This window comes from Lissotriton helveticus, chromosome 3_2 (assembly GCF_964261635.1).
Source record: "Lissotriton helveticus chromosome 3_2, aLisHel1.1, whole genome shotgun sequence".
In the NCBI taxonomy this organism is placed as follows: domain Eukaryota; kingdom Metazoa; phylum Chordata; class Amphibia; order Caudata; family Salamandridae; genus Lissotriton; species Lissotriton helveticus.
The window spans coordinates 154,721,494-154,739,579 of record NC_136062.1 but is presented as its reverse complement, the minus strand read 5'-3'; the positions used below and the strand labels follow the sequence as shown (position 1 = coordinate 154,739,579).

General features: G+C 44.0%; 1 protein-coding gene across 1 annotated transcript; it reads right to left on the bottom strand.

The window, feature by feature from the left end:
* Positions 1–2,115: 2,115 nt before the first annotated feature.
* Positions 2,116–17,465, bottom strand: LOC144826251 (cholesterol 25-hydroxylase-like protein 1, member 1). The gene is made up of 3 exons (XM_078684616.1): positions 17,206–17,465; positions 10,689–10,769; positions 2,116–6,321 (listed from the first exon to the last, which is right to left on the bottom strand). The coding sequence occupies exon 3, from the start codon at positions 6,291–6,293 to the stop codon at positions 5,457–5,459; it is 837 nt and encodes a 278-aa protein (XP_078540742.1). The 5' UTR covers positions 6,294–6,321; positions 10,689–10,769; positions 17,206–17,465; the 3' UTR covers positions 2,116–5,456.
* Positions 17,466–18,086: the final 621 nt, after the last annotated feature.

The window sequence follows — 18,086 nt, the reverse complement described above, 5'->3', positions numbered from 1 at the left end:
ACTCTGATTTTTGGCACTGCTTATACAAGGGAGAGGAAAATCAAAAAATAACTATTAATGAGGGATATAAGTGTCTCATGGAAAATAAACAAGATGAATGTCCAAAAATAGCAGAGAAATGGGCCTTACACTATCCCTTAGGTATTACCTCAAATGAAATATCATACTCTTTAAAGAAAATTGACACGCTAGTCCATTCTTCATGCTTAAAACTGCAAGCATATAAAACAATATGCCAACTTTATTATACACCTCTACAAATAAGCAAATCGTCCCCGAATAACGCCTTTAATGATCGAACTAAATGCCCAAAATGCCATCTACAGGCCGCTGATTTAGAACACATGTTGGTTCTTTGTCCTGCGCTAGCTCCGTTTTGGGACGGTATAGGAAAGATACTGAGATTGAAACTGCTAATTGATGCACCTTTAACATCTAAAATAATTCTGATAGGTATACAGACCAATCCTACACCTTTTCAAGATCTAATCTTTATTGTGTTGGCATGCGCAAGGCTAGTACTGGCTCGAGCCTGGATAGCTGATCAAGCACCCACTGCGAATGAATGGTGGTGCTTGGTTAAAGAGATACATCATATGGAATTATCTCTAGCCAGGAAAAGAGGAGTGAAAGCAATGATTAAAGTAAAGAGAATTTGGGGAGGCATGTTTTACACATCCGAAATTAACTAACCTGATTTGTATTTATGTCTATCTCTAATTTAGATAAGACTGTATTTATTTGTGTTAGCTTTTTTTATTTTTTTCATTTTTTTTTATTACTGTATTTAAGTGCCCGTCGGAGTAGTGCTCATTATTTGCAAGTTTTGGTTAACTACTTTTTGTAATATTTGTGTAAATACTGGTAGTTATGTACAACAAAATTCTGATTACTCTGTTTAAATCTGCCTGTGATACCCATAAATAAAAAGGCTTTAAAAAAAAAAAGGATGCATGGAGAGTCCTTGCAGACTCGCAGGATGCATGGCCACAGGGTTGCAAAAACTTGGAAGAGCACGGAGAGGGAATTGCAGCAGGACTCTTTGTACCAGAGCAGTGTTTGCTCAATCCAGCAGCAGAGTTCCAGTGTCCAACAGCAGAAGAATCTTTAGACGATCTTCAGAAGACAGGCAGTCGGTTCTTGAAGATGGAATCCGGATGAATCTAAGGTCCTACACTCAGCGAAGCCCTAGGATGTTGCTTAGCTGGCCTAGCCAGTCAGATGCTCCCAGGTGCCAAGATCCAAGATGGCCGAATCAAGTGGCCACCTGGTTGAGCTCTGGGCACCTTCCTAGGGAGGAGCTGGATAGAGGGTGGACACTCACCTGTCCATTCTTGAAGAGGTCATAATGTGTTTGGGGCTTGTACAGATAAAATCATGTCATAAGTCAGAAGCTTGTGAGTACCCCGGGTAAGGGGATGGGGGAGGGTAACAGCAGGTGTTGTACTTTGTTCTTGTTCATTTATTTGCCCTATTTATAAGCACTACAAAGCTTACTTTCTGTTGGCTTATTGTATTTAATAATAAAAACTGATTTGAACCATACAGTGAGCTGTGGAAAGATTGAAGCCAGCTAATCGGAGAGATGCTCAGATTTAATTTTGTTGCTGGATATTCATTGATGCTGTCTCTTTGCTTTTTTTCGTTCCTAGTTCCAAGCTGTTATAGTGGACTCTGCGCTTATTATTATTATTGAAAGTAATAATAACAATAGATCACTGATAGAATTGATGCGTGATAATGAATTAAAATATGTACATGCACACATAACCAGTACATTAATTAAGATCTAATAGGGAAAAGGTGTATATCAGAAAACATCAGACAAGTTAAATCTACTGTACATAACAGGGCAGGGGCCTGCCAGAATACTGCATGCCCTGACCAAACTCTTTATAAATCACATGTTGTAACAGTGATCCAAGTAAAACCCACCGGGGTAAATCTTCTATAGATTTCCTGCTGTGGTCTCAACACCACCCCACATTTTGGACACGCCAGCTTTCACTGAGCTATTGATGTATACCTGAACCCATGAACTGTAGTTAAATCTTCTGAACTGGCCCCAAAGTATCGACGTCCCCTGAACACGTTTGAAAAACACTCATGGAGAAATCACTGCACAAATATTTATTAGTCTACTCTGTACAATATTATACATGCTTACATTTGTTCTTTTCTTTATTGATGAATAAAGAATATAACATCTAAATATTTAGGTTCATATGTGTAGTCTTATGTACAGTGAAATAACATATAGGATGGAAACATGAATTTCAGTGCTGTGAAGGAAGACGAAAGATGCCTTACTTCATAATGGCATGTGAAAATCATTTTGGGGTAACACTGGGTTATATTCTTAAAAGATTATATCTTTGGGTTCTGACCACCATGACCTTTACCATATAACCAGAACCACTCAATGCCATCAGGGAGATGGTCTAAGATTGAGCAAATTGAGAACTACCAAACTGGTGGCATACCATGCTGCTGTCCTAGCCATAACAGGTTAAGCAAGCCCCCCTTTACTACATTGTCTATTTTTACCCTGAAACAGTCAATCACTACTAATAATAAAAGGGAACGTTGTTGTGGGATCTAAGAAAAATATTGGACTAGCATTGAGGAATGAGGACAGCAGTGTGACACACGAAGGCCAATACACTAATGCGTTGTCAGTGCAGCAATCTGCCAAGCACTTGTTCTCTCATGCTTGCATATGCTGCTGGTGGTGATAGTACTGGTGGTGGTGGTACTGGTGGTAGTGGTGGTACTGTTGGCAGTTGTACTGGTAGTGGTACTGGTAGTACTGGTATTGGTGGTACTGGTGGTGGTGGTACTAGTTGTACTGGTGGTGGTACTGTTGGTGGTGGCACTGGTGGTGGTACTGGTGGTGGTGCTGGTACTGGTGGTGGAACTGGTGGTACCTGTGGTAGTACTGGTGGTGGTGGTACTGGTGGTAGTACTGGTGGTGGTGGTGGTGGTACTGGTGGTGGTAGTAATAGGGTTGGTGATACTGGTGGTAGTACTGGTGGTGGTTTTACTGATGGTGGTGGTGGTGGTGGTGGTGGTACTGGTGGTGGTACTAGTGGTGGTGGCACTGGTGGTAGTACTGGTGGTGGTGTTGGTGGAAATGGTGGTGGTGGTGGTGGTACTGGTGGTGGTGGTGGTGGTACTGGTGGTAGTTGTACTGATGGTGGTGGTATTGGTGGTGGTAGTGGTACTGGTGGTGATGGTACTTGTGGTACTGGTGGTGGTACTGGTGGTGGTGGTACTGGTGGTACTGGTGCTGGGGGTGGTACTGGTACTGGTGGTGGTGGTACTGGTAGTGCTGGTGGTGGTAGAACTGGTGGTGGTGATACTGGTGGTGGTACTGGTGGTGTTGGTGGTGGTACTGGTGGTGGAACAGTGGTGGTACTGGTGGTGGTACCTGTGGCAGTACTGGTGGTGGTGGTGGTGGTACTAGTGGTGGTGGTAGTACTGGTGGTGGTGGTCCTGGTGGTGGAGGTAGTGGTGGTGGTACTAGTGGTACTGGTAGTGGTGGTACTGGTGGTGGTGGTACTGGTAGTGGTGGTGGTGGTGGTACTGGTGGTGGTAGTACTGATGGTGGTAATACTGGGGGTGGTGATACTGGTGGTGGTACTGGTGGTGTAGGTGGTGGTACTGGTGGTGGTACGGTGGTGGCACTGGTGGTGGTACTGGTGGTAGTACTGGTGGTGGTGGTACTGGTGGTGGTGGCACTGGTTGTAGTGCTGGTACTGGTGGTACTGGTGGTGGTGGTACTGGTGGTATTGGTACTGGTGGTATTGGTGGTACTGGTGGTGGTGGTGATACTGGCGCCGGTGGTACTGGTGGTGGTGGTACTGGTGATGGTGGTACTGGTGATGGTGGTACTGGTGGCGGTGGTGGTACTGGTGGTACCGGTGGTGGTGGTGGTACTGGTGGTGGTGGTGTTACTGCTGGTGGTACTGGTGGTGGTGATAGTACTGGTGGTGGTGGTCCTGGTGGCGGTGGTTGTACTGGTGGTGGTGGTGATACTGGCGGTGGTGGTACTGGTGGTGGTGGTACTGGTGGTGGTGGTACTGGTGATGGTGGTACAGGTGGCGGTGGTGGTACTGGTGGTTGTCTTGTCTGAACAAAGGTGTGCAGGCGCTATTAAAGTGGTAGTGATATCATATGCCTTTTGCTACTGTGACTTCTCAGGATGAGACATCACCTGATGTTTAGCCTTGATGACATCACAAAAAGTTGCTTCATGTGATGTTTGACCCTGATTTAGGTACAGAAAGTGACTCTTCTTTCGTTGATGAAGTTAGGGCCGCCACTTTGCAAGTATTTTACCCACAAGCCTAATATTATATTGCCAATAGCAGTCAAAAAAGTTTGAATCTTAAAACAGCAAATATAAAAGGAATTCACTACAACGTATTTGGATCTTTTTTGTTTTAACCCTATTTGATTGTTAAAGCAAACAGAAGTAGAATTGCCCTGCTTTAAAATATATAAAGAATGTTACACTAGTTCTTGTTGAAGTGCCAGCTCTTGGCTTATCCAAATAATAAACACATGCACAAAAAGACAGCATTATTCTGTGAGAAATATCACCATTCTAGATTGATTCGTGGGATACCAAATCCCACAGCCTGAAAGACAGCAAAGCTGTTCTTGGTGGAGCCTGGACCACAGGAGGCATTAAAGGGAATTTTGCTAAGCAACACCTGACTTGATGGGAATCACTGAAACAATGTAATGTTTCAACTGTTTACTGTCCCGAGAAGCTATTGTTTTACAAAAGGAAACACCTGAAGCAGGATTTTTATTTTATAACACGGACAGGACGTGGTGATACTTTTTGGTGCCCAAGGCCAGGGGTCGCAAGGACAGTGTCATGCAAGGATCTAGCGGCGACCCCTAAAAGACATCTATGCGAGTATGTCACCAGTTCCCATCCTCCCCCTTTTGGCATCATTTTGCTCATTCGGCAGCATCTCTGCTTGGTGCATGACACCATATGGATAATGGACTTTCTCTGATTCCACCCATTTTGTTGTACAGGCACACTCCATTCCGCTGCCCCTGTGGCTAAGCTGGTTAATTCTTATTACAATTACAATAATATAATTTGTGTGCCTATCTCTCACATACCCTCACCCATACAACAGTTGGGCACTGTGTCGCATAACATGATAACCACACCTCAGCGGTCATCTTGCACAACATGAAAACACTTCCCACATAGGCTAAAAACATGAACATCTTTGCAGTTAAAGGAGTACCTTTGCAACTCTTACCTGCCTGGTTGCAGCTTGCTAACCAGGCAGGTTAGAGTTTCAGTGCCCCACATAGGGGTTAGTAAGCGCTATACAAGTGCTACAGTATAGTATTTTACAGTAGCCTTTACATACCAATAAAAAAACATATTTTAATAATATCTTGGAGGAAACTAAAACGCAGAGTTAGCCTTGTTTTATGCCTTTCACATGGGATGTTCCAAATATCATATCCCAGTGTCCAAAGAATGGAGCGTAGTTTGTGTTTGGTTTCTGGTGATGAATGTCGTGGGCTCGGGCTCCACCATACAAACCAAATGGTATGACATTATGGAGGAACCAGGGAAAATCATAGCCCACATGATCTTCCACAGACATCCAGATACTCACCACGGTACTTGTCCAAGCTGCCAGAGGATGGCATTTCAAAAGGATAGGGTTGGTGGAGCTCCAGAAGCCCATAGACAAGAGCTCCACGCCACTAAGTTGCTGGCTTGACCATGAGAAGGGTGCTGTAGTCTCATGGTGAACTGCATGGATATTTTTATAGAGCCAGATGATTCTGTGATGCAGCATATGCCAGACAAAGTACTGGAAGTCAAAAAGTAGTAAGCACCCCAGCACCTCTAGAAGAAGCTGTTTGAGTGTTGGAGCCTCGTCTGGAAGGGAGCTAAAAGGCATCCACAGCTGGTTGATGACAACAGCAGGACAGACGTAAACAACATGGTTGTAGAGCGCATACCACATGCAAAGTCCCATCATTTTCAGGGTTGGTTGTTTGTCTTTTTGAATTTTGTACTTGAAAAACAATGGGCAACTCTCCCCAAGAACATCAATGACAGCAAAAGGTAAACTGAAGAAAAGAAAGCCAGAGAATGCCAGCAATACACTGAAAAAGGGAGATGTGACTGTGGGTTGCAATTGACATATCATATAATCCCATAGTGGCTGAAGAAAAACAGGACCTTGATGGTAGTCTTCCAGAACATCACGAGAGGAGCACTGGGACTGGGTCACATCCATCTTGTTCTCTAGGTAGGTAGCAATCTAGCTAGAAATGAGAAATCAGAAAAGAGGAAATAGTGGGATGGATCACAACTGATGGTACATGCCTAGACTCAAAACAAAGGAGTCTCTTCTCTACAACATACTCTTACTGTAAGCGCTCCTACCATGGATGTCGATTCACTAAATGCCAAGTTTAGAAGTGACATCACACACCCTTAGGTACCTGATGACAACACAGGGTTTACCTTTGGTCCCACATATAGACCTTTAAAACCTCTTTTTTGTTGACAGGTTAGCTTAAGGTCAAGAGTTAAAACTACAAAAAGTAAAGAAGGCTCTTAATTCCCTTTTTGCTTCCTGTCCCCCCAACTGAACTGGCTTCTTGACTATTAAGGTCTGAAGAAGCAAAGGCCGTATGCCAGATGTTTAACTGGCCACACTGGGTATAGAAGCTTCAACCAATTGGGTACTTCTGATGAGCTAATTGACATCCATTCACCCAGGCCCAGGATCAATGGGCTAGAGACCAAGAAAGTGAGCTCTTCTAAATAGGAGTGAAATGACATAAAATCTAGTACTAGAATACCACCAAGTCCACAACAATCAAGAAAATATTGACATGCCCTGCTTAAGAAAACAGCCCATAATCTATTATAGCAGGCATCTGTTTCAAGCCCATCAATGTCAGAACTACATTCACCTTTCTTTTTCACACAGCGGACACCTAGTAACTAATCCAGGCATTCCTCACATTATCACTTATCTCAGTGAACCCCTGTAGACAACAGATGTCCCAACCAAATACCTTCATCATACTAAGAAGTATTTAACAAAGGGGCAGAAATGATCTACCTTAATAGAAAAGGATTAAATAATCTGCAATAACGTTCCAAAGAAAAAATACTGCCTACCTATTTTAGGACATGCTATTCCTCAGGACTTCAAGAAAACGGAAAGACGCACACACACTACCACTAAAAACCCAGTGGTCTCCAAATGGTAAGAGACAGAAGCAGAGTGACTACGAATGCCAGTGATTAAATCAATAGCCATAGAAATATCATCAAGTTAACACCAATATCCCATATCCTCATTTACTGCAATACATTTACACAGTGCCCCCAGGAGTAGCCTACTGGACATTAGATGTGCAGTAGCCAATGCAGTAAACATACATCATCTGATCCAAAACCTCAACATTCTGTCCTAAATGCAAACATGACTGGAATACTCCTGTGGTGCTACGGTCACTATCATTCGCACAATACCCCACACAATACATTATATCAACCTTCCCAATAGCAGAAGCAGAAAAATAATCATTATCAACAACAGAACAATTGTAAACGTACTTCCTCCTGTAGAACCTAGCCCTAGAAGGTCCACCTCTCCAACAACATGACATATTCACTTCTTTAACTATACTGAGTGTCTCGCCCAGGAAAGTGATTTGAAACAGTTTTGGAATTAATTGTTATTCTGTTTGATATATAAAACCTATTTATCAAACGTGATTTCAGGATGTGGGCATGAGTTAAATAACAACTTGCTACAATATCTTCATAGATCATCTCAAAATATGTATTTATTTATTTTGAAAGTTTTATAGAGCGCGGACAAGACCCTTGCGGGTATCAAAGCTCTTTACAGTAAGTGAGGTTAATTATATAATACATTCTCTCTATGTCCGTTACCTCCCCGAGTGTTCCGAACGTTGAACTCTCACCTCACTTCACTCCTTTGGGCGGGTGGACGCAGTAGGGTCGCCCTGCGCACAGTGACGAGATGTTGATACGAAGGTGGCCTCGAAGCCCCGCGATTCGACTTATATTATTATGCGGCGCAGCTCCTTCCTGCCGCCAGATGGTTCGCCGCGGGAGAGAATTGGGAGCTGGAACTGCTGGCCGGTTGCTGCTACTGATACGACCATGCAGGAGGCTCTAATGCAGGGGCGTGGAGCCACCGCCACTTTGCCTTTCGTGGTGCGTCATACGGCTAATATCTGGCAGCGATTTGTTGAGAGGGTGCTCCTGCGAGCTCCGTTTCACAGAGAGCTCCCGATTTGGTCCCTGGCCCGATACTCCGATTGGAGGAAACCATGTCCTTCCGGGAGTGGCGGTCTGGTGGTTGTACGACTCTCGCAGACCTCTACCCGAACGACTCCTTTGTGACATTTGAGGGTGCCAGGGAGTCGTTTGGATTGTCTGAGGGACAATACCTTCATTACGGTAGCCTCCAGGAGGTAGCCAGGATAACGTGGCCCCAATTCCCGGAGGCACCCTCGCTCACCTATACCCTTGACGTCATTATGTCCTGTGGGAGAGGTAAACGCCTGATTTCTCTCCTCTACTCGGCTATGCGTCGGGATTCGACTCCCCCGTTAGCCCCGGCATGGGGGACATGGGAGGCGGACCAGGGGGTGGAGCTGGAGCCAGAACAGAGGACGCGAATTGGTCTGTTGACCCATAAGGTCTCCTGTAATGCTCGGTTTAAACTTATCCACTTTAATTTCGTCCATCGTACATACATGACGCCAGTCTCCCTTCATTGCATATCCTCAGATAGAAGCCACAATTGTCCTAGATGTGGACTGGGGAGGGCGGGCTTCTTGCATTTAGCATGGGAGTGTCCTCTTGTGCAGGATTTCTGGCGACAGGTGGTGCGGTATATCGCTCGGGCTACGCACCTTAGGCTCCTACTGGACCCGCTCCAGTGCCTCCTTGCATTGGTGCCCAGACCTAGGAAAAAGAAACTGTCGTATAAGTTCCTGCAACTCCTACTGGTCTTAGCAAGGCGACGAGTGGCTATCACTTGGATGGGTCAGAGGGCGCATGATATTCTCATGTGGTTGAGGGGTGCAAGAGAGTGGGCATTGGCGGAGGAGACTCATATGCAACGCACCCGCAAGGACGACAAATTGCAGGATGATTTACTTGCCTGGAGGACGCTGTGTTTGGAGGGATTGGCAGAGGATGATTCTGATGCCACCAGTGCGGAGTTGTTTTCTTCTGATGCCTCGGAGTCGGACTGTGGAGGGGAGGGTGCTGAAGGAGAGGGTTGTGAGAGGGTGTAGGTGTCCCACGTTGCCACGCTAAGAGACCTTGATATGTTTGTATGTATATTGATCTGATCCCCATAGGTAGATACCGCCGTCGGTTGCATGGGCCATACCTGGCCCCCACACAATTGTCCTACTCTGTTGAATTAGTGCTAGCGATGCCATTAGAGGGGTTAACAGTTGTTATTGAATTGTTTGGGTTTATGATTATGTGTGATGACAAAAAAAGTGCGAAGCCACCATTGGGTTCTATATTATTGGAGCACGACTGCAAAATCCCCTGTTTATGCTTATGATTTGATCTGTCGCCGCCCAGCCTCCGGGATGTGGGCCGTATATGGCTGTGTAGTACCTCTGGGGTTGCATATGTCTTATTGATTGTGTATTGTCAGTGGAGAAGTGTGGCTCACTGGTTAGAGGAGGCAGACCTGGAAGCAGAGGTCAGTCCGGGACCAGGGTTCAATTCCCGGCTCGGCGGGGTCTTGAGTCCTAAAATGTCCATGGACTTGACAATTCTCGCTCCGGTGCCTACTCGATTCACGGGTTCACACTCTGCGACTCTGGGCAATAGCTTGCTTAATCTCCACAACGGCCCCTCGCGGCGGGATGCCTGGCTTTCACCTTGCGGATACCCTGCCGGGGTTATCTCACAGGGGAATACCAGGATGGGTTCCCTAAGCAAGCGCTTAGAAACCGCTCGGTGATTTGCGCTATATAAATTCCTGTACATTTACATTGCAGATACTAATGCCGTTATGCTCTGTGCTACTTTTCTCTGTGCCTTCGCTATAATAAAAAGATGTTTTAAAAAAAAATAATTATATAATACATTAAAGATAGGTAAGTCAAATATACATAACATCACTGAGCAAACATAAAGCAAAGCAGTAAGATGACCAAAAATCAAACAATACATTGTGTAGCAAGCTCAAAAGTACAGGTTCCACTGGGTTGCCACACAGAATAGAGGCATAAGGAGCATCACTATTGTAAAAATCGATTGAAACAATACCATTAATTCAAATTAGACATTGGCCTTCAAATGCAGCACAACCACAGACACCAATGAATAGCTACAAAACACAGGGGCAATGTCACAAACTGATAACCAGAAATCTCATTCTACAGCAGGTAATGGCACAGAAACAAACAACCTTTACATAAACAAAAAGTTACTTTGTTTTGCCGACCAAGGTGGAGCTACTATGTCAGTGATTTTAGACTTATCAGCCATTCATTACACAATTGACTACACAGGTATCAGATGATTCGAAATCATGAAAATAACCGGAATCACAGAGGTAACTCGGGAATGGTTATCTTAAGTTTTCCAATAAAATGAAAATACTTACTGAGGAACATGCAGGTATAAGCACTGATACTGTCTTACGTTATGTATTTCGATAGCAGGCTACTCTTCACTGTGACTGGGCCTGAAACGTATAAATACTCCAGATTAGCGATAAAATGATCACAGTAAAATCTTAATGGCACTTTATAAAGTTTACAAAAATATATTTCACAAGAGTCCGAATAACCCTCAAATCTGGCAAGGTTCTGAATACACATTCCTGTCAGAAATTGGGGTTTACTTTGCAAGGGGGTGACCTATGTCAACACAATTAACTCAAACTGGTTAGGTCAAAACAAAGTTCTCTCAGAATCTCTGCTCAACCCGTTAGCTATGACAAAAGTAGCAGGACATCCCCAGAGAAATATATGTTAGGGTTAAGCAATGCCAACAATTTCAAAGTGAAGAACACAACATAACTTGTCCAAACCGATTTAGAAAAATATTGAAATATTTAATGTGCAAAAAGGCTCCAAGTTCATTAAAATATATTAAGAGTAACTGAAAACATGAATATTTTAAAATACAAGGTAAACAGTGTCTCTCAATGGTTGACTGGGACCCAGATGCAATTTCAGATTTGCTGCAATTGAGCAGAGGTTAGGCATACCAAGCAGGACATCTCAATCAACTACATTTTTGTCTTGGGACTTTAGGTCCAATTTATAGTTTAACAGACAGAGTACTTTATTGCAAACTGTTAGACCTGGCATCCTTGGCGTGGGTTTCCCTGTATTTTTTGCCTTTGCCGCCTGTGTTTTACTGTGTGTTGGACTTCGTTTTTGCTGGTCTAGATGTTTTGGGCACTTTGCCACTGCTGTTCAGTGCCAAGGTGCAAGTGCTCCTGCTGTAAATTGTTGTCATGGATTAGTGAGTCCACAGTTAGCTTATTTGATTTACTGCTAAGTCTCTAGTACAGTGCACTTTGTGTGCCCAGGGCCTGTAAACCAAATGCTGTGAGTGAATGTTCTGCATTCTGTCCATCAACTGCTGTTTTTGCTAGTGAGCTTGCAGCACACATTGTACCACCCACACAAGCAGCCTTGCAAAAGGGTCTCAAGCCTGCCACTGCAGTAACTGTTTGCAGTCTAGTACAGCCATGTCGACCTGGAAAGTGCACTTACTTGTCAGTCCATAACCTTCCCTTTTCTTACATGTGAGTCACCCCTTAGGTAGGCCCGAGGTACCTCTGTGGACAGGGTGCAGTGCATGTGAAAGGTAAGACATGCCCTGATGTGTGTGGCATGTCCTGATAGTGAAATACTGCCAAGTTAGTTTATCACTATTGAAAGGCTATCTGTCCCACAGGATAGAATGGAGAGTTTACATATAACGTATTATAAGTATAACTGCCCATGGGAACAAGATGGGAAAATGGAGTTTAGTATGCCTGAACTCAGAGTCTAAGGATTCATCTTTTAGTAAGATTCATGTTTACATTCTGGGTTTGAAAATACCACTTCTAGAAAGTAGGTATTTTCTTGCTTAGCCATCCAGTATGCCTTTGCTATGTTTGATGATTGACTGTCTGGTTTTGGAGTGAAAAAGGCTGGAGATGTGCATTCGTTTCAGACAGCCACTTGGGTAGGTGAGTTGTGTCCTGCCTTTCCAGGATAAGTCAGGGCTGGGCTGAATAGACCTGGGCTGCATTTAGAATAAGGGGAGGAGATTTCTTTCACACCTGAATGGGCTGCGTCAGGCATGGACAAATCTGTCCCCATCTCCTGCCAGGAAGCTGGGCCAGAAAAGAAAGAACTGGTTTTGCTGAGCACAGACACTCCCTGCCTTCAAAGAACAAAGGATTTTGGACTGTAAAAAGTGGGGTCCAGACCCCTGACTTTAGATCACTTTTGGGAATTCAAGAGGAAACTCTGCCACGGAGAAGAGAAGAGCTGGAAGATGCTGGGGTAGAAGTACTGCCCCTTTGATGTGTGCTGACTAGGGTTGACCTGCAGTAGCTGATTCTGCCAAGGAGAGGACCTGTGTGCATATCCTGCTTGACCAAGTATCTCCAAAGGCTTTAAGGTAAAGCTTGCCCCCTGTTCAAGAGGTCTCAGCAACAGCAAAGACTTCACCATCCTTCTTGGCACCATCTCTGGAACGCCGGTTTCAGTCACCGCAGAAGAAAAGAGCCGCCAACTCTGTTACCTAGTTCGTCACTAGGTCCGTCGCTGCACTTCGCACCACATCCTTGGTCTCAATGACGCCGCCGGACGACCGCCACTGAGCCATTGCATGTACCGCATCCTGAGGGCACCACACAACAAACCGCCTCACTTCACTCTGCCGGGATGTCACCGACATAGTCGCTGCCTGACCGGAACATTTTCCCACTCCGTCACCTGCACCATGCCCTGCCAGCACCGCATAGAGCATCGCCTCACTCCACATCACAAGCCTTGGCCTCACTGATGGCGTGGAATGACCGTCACTGAGTCGCTGCCTGCACCGCGCCGGGCGGACACAGTACGCTGCACAGCTTCCACTTCACATCGCAACTGTGATGGTTGCCCTGACCGGCCCTCACCAACATGTCGGCCGCAATGAGAAAGGTACTATCTACAATGTGTTGATGCTTTAGCTGGCCCGTACCAACGCGGCTGGCTGGAACTGTTAGGCATTGTTATTTTCAGCATTGCAGTTAGGCCTATCAGTGGCCGACTTTAACTCATGGGCCCTACCAGGCCAGGAGGAGGACCGCAGACTCTGCAATAATAAGAATGACTTAAAGAAGGAAATTTGCTCTTGCCTGGAAGCCTCATCATTGTTCTTCTCAAAAAGCTGATACAAGTACCCTATCGATGTGTGGTAAATATGTCGAGAAGCTTGAGGAACTACTCCGACTCATCCTGCAGATCCTCACTTCATTACCGTATCTCAAAAACTTATAATGGACTACTTCATTGTGAGCCTCAGACTTCGGTAATGGTGGGGGAATGGTCTCCCTAGCTAAGAATAACATACTAAAAAGAAAGTGGTCCCTTTGCCGACCCCCCCACCATTCTAATCCCCAATATGCATCCTGCATATTTCCAGCCTGTCGTATTTTAACTCACCAAACACCCCTTGGGGTCACCAACATTTGCACTTTAATCGTTTTATTCACTGTCTTAAGCAGATGGGTGAGGTAGTTGAATTTTTTAAACTTATATAGAGTGCAACTATGGTGTCTTATTATTATTGTATAGTTCCATTGTTGCACATGGACAATAATGGCTCTCTTTCTCATCTTTTAGTAATTGTCTTATTGTAAAATTGTTATGGTTTTAATTAACTAACCAATATATTATTTGATTTTATCTAAACCCTTTGGCTGGTGCTGTGGACCACTTTCCTGCATCAAGAAACACTTCTGGAAGTAAGCATAAAAGTGTTACATCACAGGCGGCCTAAAAACTCGACTGTGTCCAGTGCAACCTTTTTTAACCCATTGAGCTCTATTTGCTTATAAGAGCTAGTTTTATTTTTAATCTTTAAAGATTCATATCTCTGGTTTCCCACATTGGATGTTTGTAATTTTGGTGTCATTTTATTCATAATATTTTTTCCCATTTTTATATATCAGTGTTGGATTTTTAATGTGTGTTGTGTCTTACTTATTTACTGTATTGGTGTTTTAAAATGCTTTACACACCTGTCTCCTATGCTAATCCTGACTTCTAATGAGCCAAGCTACCAAGGGTTAAGCTAGATTCATTTATTGAGACTTGATTGGGCCTTAATTGTGATTGTGGTGTTATTACTAGCTGTAGGTACCTGCCAGCACCTACTAGTAAACCACCTTCCAACACCTGGCCTTATGGGCTTTCAAAGTACATTTTCGGACAGACTTATTAATATTTAAAAATAAGTCTTCCTCTTTGGGGAAGGCTCTTTTCTTTGCCATGTATTACTGTCGTGCCTTTAGACTGCAGCACAACCAGATTACAGTGGTATTCTTGGCAGCCATATATTTTTGTCATATATATGGGTGAGGAAAATATCTATCTTAACCCATTATTGGTCAGTAAAATGCCATGCCATTGGTGCATTTTCAGCACCATTTACAATGGCCTTACAGAAAAGGCAAATATAGTAGTTGGGTGGAACCAATTTTACCAAAACCTCTTTAGGGGCAGAGCGCATTCTCTATGGCACTCTATAGCAGTGTCACAGTGCCAGAGTCCTACTGCCTGCAAAATCGAGCCCAGAAAAGGCAAAAACGCTGGTGTGACCATGCCGAAAAAGCTGAATTTGCTACATATATAGAAGTGGATACATATGTCTCATGCACACCCCATACTAAAACTGTGTCTGAGTAGGCCTATGCTTCACTTTATTGCTCCCCTTTGATCATAAAATTAAAATGTGGGGGTAGTAGCATAACGAAACTTGAAGGAGCCCCCCTGCAGAATACATAGAGGGGGCCCCCACGGTCCAGACCCAGTCAGGAGCTCTCAAGCCAGGGACCTGATGCCCATGCACAGTGGCGGAGGGTACGACTGGAGCTCGGGCACCCCGCATATATATGGTGATAGGTTTCTGCATTGTCTTGACCTTTGTCAGAATAAGAGAAGTTTTGTTTGTTCCCTTAGTCCGCCCCTTCAGTGGATGTCTGAAATGAATACATGTTCATGGATGAGTTCAGCACAACCAAGATAATAACAACCAAAACCACCCAAGTGATCAGCACACCCAAAATATAATTTAAAATGTACACAGCGCCTCAATTGAATCTGTTTTCAAATCACAATGTTGTGTTCCATACAAGTACTGACAGTGCACAGCTTTCTCTCTCTCTCTAAATGATAGGAGACCCAACAAAAGACTCAGACACTCTCAATGGTGATCTTTTGATCACCAAACATTTAATGGGTGCCGATTGGTATAGGCCTCAGTGGTGACTAATATTGTTACCAGACCACCCTTGTAAAATTCAAAAAAGTGCAATACCACCTAACATTACATCGCAGCATCAATTGTGGTCCTGATAACGCAAAGGGAACTCTCAAAGTCCTTACTAAAACAAGCCAAACAAGAGCAAGCATAACACAGCAGTTTTACCCAACACATCCACAAAACGTCTCCGCTGGAAACTGCAAACTTTCTAGTAAAGAGAGCGGAAGCCAAACTTTGGTGTGTAAATATCTGGCAAACGATAAATCATGAAAACATTCTTTACTTCGCTTGCCCAAAAAATTATCCAAATCATTCCGAAAACCACTAGGAGCTCTAAATTTGCTCATACCGCTCCAGTTCTTATGAAGGTCCGACTTAAAGATGAATCAACTTAAAAACATGTTATCAAGATTCAGAAGAGCCTATACTTGTATCCCCATTTCAAAAAATGACCAAAAAGAAAAAAAACATTCTAGAACATATGACAAAACATCAGGTTAGCAGTCCAACACAAAGGGGAATCCCCACAATGTGACATAGAAGTAATATGTGGAAAACATGCTCTGAAGAGCGATACAGAGTTTGATCCCCCAACCCTTTTTGCATACATTTAATGTAAATAGCTTTTTTTTACAAGTGTAAAAATATGTTTCCATTTCTAATCATTTTAGCACTCATAACGGGATTCATTCACAGTTTTCTGGTGTGTAAATATCCTCTTGTTGGAAGGACATGAGAATTCCAAATCAGAAAAGCTGACGATGTTTGTGAACACCCACAAATGGAGGTATTCACGGACTCCTTCTTGGTTCATTCCACCTTAGAAACCGTTGGAGATACACTCCTGGCATTCACAGGAGTATCTTTCTGGAGGATGAACGGAAAGAGAAGCCACCCAAAATTGGAGGGGTGCAGCAGAAGAGGTTTCAAGGCATGAAAAAATATTCACTTGCACTTTAACTTTTTCACATACAAAAATGTATGCATACTTTCACTTGAAGAAGGGACTCCTCAAAGCTTGTCCAGGCTAAGACCTGAAAACAGTACATTTGACGGATTTCTAGGTGCAATCCGGGGAACCTTTGCAAGTTTGTGAAGCTGCAGGAGATTTTTTTTTTCTTTGCCAGTGATTGTCCATTGAGTTTAGTATATTCAAAAAATTTACGATCTGAGTTAATCCCAGCTGCATTTAGATTTGGGAATTATTGCAGAGCAATGTTTTGAAAAGAAAACCTTAGTCAAGCAGCAAAATGGTTCAGTCCATTGGTTGTTGGACACTGAGAAATGTCATGGTGGGGTTCAAATCCCGCCTCAGCCCTGCACTCTTCCAAAGTCGTTAAATTGAGTGGTATTTCATTGGTTGTAGTAACACCTAGGGTCAGATTTACAAACCCCTTGCACCACTTTTACGTCATTTTTCCCATGTTAAAAATGACGCAAAAGAGGCGCAAGGGGCTTGTAAATCTGCCCCCTAGTATTTAGTGTGCTTAGACGCAAAATAACTGTGTTGGGAGGCACTAAACGAAGATATTCAAGCAGAAAAAAAATCACTTTTTACAAGTTGAGAATCGCATTTACCAAGGGAATACAGACAATGTTTGGGTACCCAAGGGTGTAAGTGCTGTATAACACGTACATACCGAAAAAGAATATCCTGTTGGGAGAATTACAAAGCGCCTCTCAGGGTCCCTAGTGTGTGCTGTTATGCAATGCCAATTTCCTGTCCAGGCGTCGACTGAATAAATCCATTCTGCAAAGTAGCAATTTATGGCCGTGCACCACTCCCGAGGGTACACATCCGGATTATATTAGGAGTCATTCTGAACAGTAGCTTCTGTCCCTCTCTAAAAAAAGTTCTTCCTGGGGCACATACCCGTCCTAGGACAGCCTCTCTTCTCGTCTTTCAGGTGTCTTATCTCACTCAGTTCCCTTGTCACTGGTTGGTTTACTCTGTCTCTAGCAAGTCAAGACAAGTGCGCACGTTTTACTATAATTTTCTTCACATCAGTCTCTCGGGTGTCGATGAGGGCATCCGAACGCCTCGGACAAGCTTTTCCAGTTATATCGGTTACTTGCTGAGTCCATGGCCACTCCCACGCAATGAACCTTGTCACGCAAACACTGTTCTTTATTCTCAATAATCACATTTTTGCTAAGGAGCTATTCTCTCACACACGGAATTAGCTTATTGCATGAACGGGCTCTTTGTTATGCAAACACCACAACACGGCGCTGAGGACACGTACCCTGCCTGAACCTGGAACGGGTCCACTACAAATACGTTGTAGTGGATCCAGCAGGCGTGCGCTAAGAAACGCGCATTTCATGGCTGCAAAGTACTTCAGCAGAGACTATGGGGCATATCAATCATGGTTTTGTGTCGCCCTTCAAAGGCAACTCAAAACCTAGAATAACATTTTTGACTGGCCTAGTAAATGTGGAGCAACGCAAGCCTTGCATTCCTCTGCCCCAGTGAGGCGTTCCATGGGTACAGCGTGCGTGTACTCATGCACCCACCAAT